We start from the raw sequence: 4,544 nt of genomic DNA, 5'->3' as shown, positions 1-4,544 counted from the left end.
GAGAGCAAAACCCTAATTTACCCAAAGATTTATGGCTTTTAGGTAAGATAACGGATTGAGAGAAAGATTTCACGCTCCATGGGCTTAAGTTGCAAAATAGATTTATTACTAAAACCGCTAARAAACTTAGAAGAAGGGAAGAACAAAAAGCAGAGGGCAAATTTATGAGAAGGAGGAGAAAAAAACAAATGGTTTAAGACACTTGTTCCTTTCCCCACGTGCACAGGGAGAGCAGGGGATGGRATTTTCTGCTGGGTTMAAACCACGACWTTTTTGGTGYKTTGGYCAGGAAAGGGTTCAAAGCACGGCCAGTTAAATCCGTGCCCTGTCCCGGGCATCCTCCAGCCTGCCAGAAACCCTGGGCCACTTGCCCGCGGACTGAAACCTCTTCCTGTGCTCAAAACCTCTCTGAATGCAAACAGAAAGTGTCGCTGGGGGCTGGGCTTGCGGGGCGGGGGACGAACCCGGCGCTGCGGGGATTTTTGGGGTCCGCACTGCCACCGGTGATGGTCCCACGGAGCTGAGTTCCGATTTCTGTTCTCTTTTGTGTTTTCAGGCAGTGAAGGGCCGGGAGGAGCAGACCTTCCCCTAGAGGCACAGATCGCCGGATATCGGATTCTGGTAACAAAATCCCCTCCTTGTGCTCCCCTCCTCATCCTCACACCCCGGCCGGCTCTGGCGTGGCTGGTTCTCCAAACACTGGCACCAATGCCAGCCTGATTTTTTATAAATCTATAAAGCCTCTCTCCAAACACTCTAAACTTCCCTGAGATAAGCTTGAGCTGGGCATGCCTTCAGCTTTTCCTTAAAACACCCCAATTCCCTTATTTTAGGGCTTGTCCCATCACCCAGGGGTCTCGCTGTGCCCTGCTGTTGTGGGACATCCCCAAAAAAAAACATTTTGGAGCTGGCAGGCAGCCCCAGTCAGGCAGCAGGAAGATGTTTGTGGCTGGAGGAGCTGGAAACTGGAATTGTGCTGCCTCTGCCAGCRCTCACTGCTGGGAGAAGGTGCCGGAAAAACACCCGTGATCCAACTGGAGTGGCTTTAATGAGCATCCCCCGCCCGCCTGGGGTAGAAATGCTCAGAAACAGGAAGCCCCGGCATCCTGTTTAGCGTCTCAGTGTGAGAATTGGCAGCGGGGACAAAGCCAGGGTGGCCGAGGGACAGCGGACACGCGCTGGGCACCGATGATGGGCGGGGAATGAATCCGGCACGGCAGATCGGGATGCTGGRGAGAGCCCGTTCCCGGGATTTGTTGGAACGGCAAATGCCAGGGGTCAGCTCAGCCGGGATCCTGGGGCTGCAGGCTGCGCTCTGGGTGGCCCCAGTGTCACCTAAGAGGCATCCCCTGCTCTGGGGACAATGGCAGCGCGTCCCCGCCCTGGGGTGGCATCTCCAGTCCTGATCGGGTGTGTTCGATGGCATCTCCCGTCCCGATCGCGGTGTGTTCCCGTCCCCGGGATGGCATCTCCCGTCCTGATCGCGGTGTTTTCGCTGGCATCTCCCGTTCTGATCGTGTCCCCGGGGTGGCATCTCCCGTCCCGATCGCGGTGTCCCCGTCCCGGGATGGCTTCTTCCGTGCCCGGGATGGCATTTCCCGTCCTGATCGGGTGTGTCTCCTCTCCGGGATGGCATCTCCTGTCCTGATCGCGGTGTGTTCCCGTCCCGATCGCGGTGTGTTCTCGCCATGGGATGTCATCTCCCATCCCTGGGATGGCATCTCCCGTGCTGATCGGGTGTGTCTCCGCTCCGGGATGGCATTTCCCATCCTGATCGCGGTGTGTTCCCGTCCTGATCGCGCTGTGTTCATCCCGGGATGGCATCTCCCGTCCCGATCCCGGTGTTTTCGATGGCATCTCCCGTCCCGATCGCGGTGTGTTCGTGCCCCTGGGATGGCATCTCCCGTCCCGATCGCGGTGTGTTCCCATCCAGGCATGGCATCTCCCGTCCCCGGGATGTCATCTCCCGCCCCCGGGATGCCATCTCCCGTCCCCGGATGGCATCTCCCGTGCTGATCGCGGTGTTTTCGATGTCATCTCCCGTCCCGATCGCGGTGTGTTCGTGCCCCTGGGATGGCATCTCCCGCCCTGATCGCGGTGTGTTCCCGCCCGCAGCCCGCCCCGGGAGCGCTCCTGGCTCGCCCATGGCTAGCAACAACACTGCTAGCATAGCACAAGCCCGCAAGCTGGTGGAGCAGCTGAAGATGGAAGCCAACATCGACAGGATAAAGGTGGGGACGCTCGGGAGCCGCCTCTGGGAATGCTGGGGGAGCGGGGATGCAGAGCTGGGGGTTTTTTGTGGATGATGCTCTTGTTAAAGTGATTCTGAGGGTCCTGGCTGGAGGCAGGGGGAGGTGCTCACCCTTGGGGATCATAAAATCCGGGAATGGGTTTGTTTGGAAGGGACCTTAAAGCCCATCTTGTCCCAACCTCCTGCCAGGGACACTTTCTGCTGTCCCAGATCGCTTCAAGCCCCAATGTCCAGCCTGGGCACTGCCAGGAGTGAAGGGCAGCTGGAAGCATCACCTGGAGCCCTGTCCCTGTCCCAAGGCATCTCAGCTCCTTGCTAAGAGCTGAAATTCGGGCAGAGAAGTGCTCCAGGGCTGGGCTGAGCTCCAGGGCCTTGGGAGCCACTGCCGTGTTTGGAATCAGGAGCGAGGTTGGTGGCTGAGGGCAGGAAATGCTGCTGGGGATGCTCTGCCAAGGGATGCGTGGGAGAGCCTGCAGGGATGCTGAAGTCAGTCCTTGTCGAGGGAAGGCTGGAAAAGCTAAGAATTGGAATCCACGCTGCCAGGCCAGCTCAAAGCTCAGAGATCAGAACAGCCCCAGCAGGGAGGTGCTGCCGCACCGTCCGTCAGGTTCTCATCTCAGACCCGAAGTTCCCTGCCCTGTCCTGTTGGTGACACCTGTCCAGGTGGGATGTCCCCAGCTCAGCCTGTCCCTAACCCAGCCTCCTTCCCTTGCAGGTGTCCAAAGCAGCAGCAGATCTGATGGCATACTGCGAAGCCCACGCCAAGGAGGACCCGCTATTGACCCCCGTCCCAGCCTCAGAAAACCCYTTTAGAGAGAAGAAGTTCTTCTGTGTGATCCTGTAAACCCTGGAGGAGCCTGACAGGCACTCAGGCCACCCTGAACACTGATGTAGAGTTTTTAGGAATGGGGACGACCTGCTGGTCCGCAGAATTTAAACAAAAATAAGTAAAAAACACGGCCTGGAAGCTACAGAGATGTGCATGTTTAAAAGAACCTGGCCACCTTTGGGGGAATCAGATGATCTGCATTGCGAGGCAAAAGATCTGAAGTCTGTAGAGTTGCCTAGAAAGAGAAAAACAAAACAAAAAAAAATTAATCATGTAAAGAATAAATCTRTGTCACTTTTCTGCTCACAAAATTGTTTGATTGTTCCATATTTAAAGCACCAGAGCTGTGCTGAGCAAAGTTACCTGCTAAGGGTGTGTATAACCTTCTCGGAATGATGTTGTTGGTTTCTTTCCAAGCTAATATTTTTGATTTAAGCTGTCAGCTGTATAGAGACAGGTGAGGTGGCTGTGCTGTTACTCAGTGTTTGGTCTTGTGCTTTTTCATTCCTGGCTGTAGCGTAGCAGTGGGACCGAGGGGACAGCACCCTCCTGTCCCCCTCGTGCTGGCARCTCCCAGCAAACCCCACTTTTTACCATTCTCTCTATGGTTAGCTTCGGTTCTGCGAGTAAAAGTGATTCCTGTGTCGTGCTTGGTGCTTCCTTACCCCCGTGATGACATTCAGTGGTAGTGCATGAGAGTTCAATTCCGTTCATCTGCTCCAGACTTTTCTTTTCTAGCGTTYGGCACCACGTGCTGGTGGAAGGGAGGGGACAGAGGCCATTCTGAAAGCAGAGAGAGCTCCTGAGATGCCTTAGATGTGCCTGAAACACCTCCTGCAACAGGGCAGGTGCCAGCCCGGGGGCAGGGGGAGCCAGAAATCCGAAAATCAAAGCCGACCGCTTCTTTCCRGGTCTTTCCTTTCTCCTACACCTCTGTGCCTGTGCCCTCCTCGCTTGGTCCCGCTCCTTCCYGGTTCCTGGGAGCACTTCCTTCCCTTGGGGCTGCTCTGGAATGTTGCTCCGTGCTGGGATGTTGTTTAGTGCTGGGATGCTGCTTTGTTGTGGGATGCTGCTCCACCGTGGGATGCTGGTCCATTGTGGGATGCTGGTCCATTGTGGGATGCTGCTTTATGGTGGGATGTGGCTCCACCATGGGATGTTGCTTTATGGTGGGGTGCTGCTCCTTTATGGAATGCTGCTCCACTGTGGGATACTGCTCCACTGTGGGATTCTGCTCCATGGTGGGATGCTGCTCCCCCATGGGGTGCTGCTCTCTCATGGGATGCTGTTCCACTATGGGATTCAGCTCCATAGTAGGTTGCTGCTCCATTATGGGATGCTGTTCCACTATGGGATTCTACTCCGTGGTGGGATGCTGCTCCCCCATGGATGCTGCCCCATAGTAGGATGCTGGTACCCCATGGGATGCTGCTCCTCCATGGGATGCTGTTCTACCATGGGATG

The 4,544-nt window shown here is 56.0% G+C and overlaps 1 protein-coding gene across 1 annotated transcript; it reads left to right on the top strand.

Annotated features, from left to right (window-relative positions):
• Positions 1-459: 459 nt before the first annotated feature.
• On the top strand, positions 460-4,530 carry GNG2 (G protein subunit gamma 2). The gene is made up of 3 exons (XM_057387886.1): positions 460-621; positions 2,116-2,231; positions 2,967-4,530. Exons 2-3 carry the CDS (start codon positions 2,145-2,147, stop codon positions 3,093-3,095), a joined length of 216 nt encoding a protein of 71 aa, XP_057243869.1. The 5' UTR covers positions 460-621; positions 2,116-2,144; the 3' UTR covers positions 3,096-4,530.
• Positions 4,531-4,544: the final 14 nt, after the last annotated feature.

The sequence above is a fragment of the Malurus melanocephalus genome, unplaced genomic scaffold, assembly GCF_030028575.1.
Source record: "Malurus melanocephalus ecotype Western Australia unplaced genomic scaffold, MMel_1.1 scaffold_1417, whole genome shotgun sequence".
In the NCBI taxonomy this organism is placed as follows: domain Eukaryota; kingdom Metazoa; phylum Chordata; class Aves; order Passeriformes; family Maluridae; genus Malurus; species Malurus melanocephalus.
The sequence above is the reverse complement of the archived record's forward strand: the minus strand, read 5'-3'. Positions and strand labels throughout refer to the sequence as shown.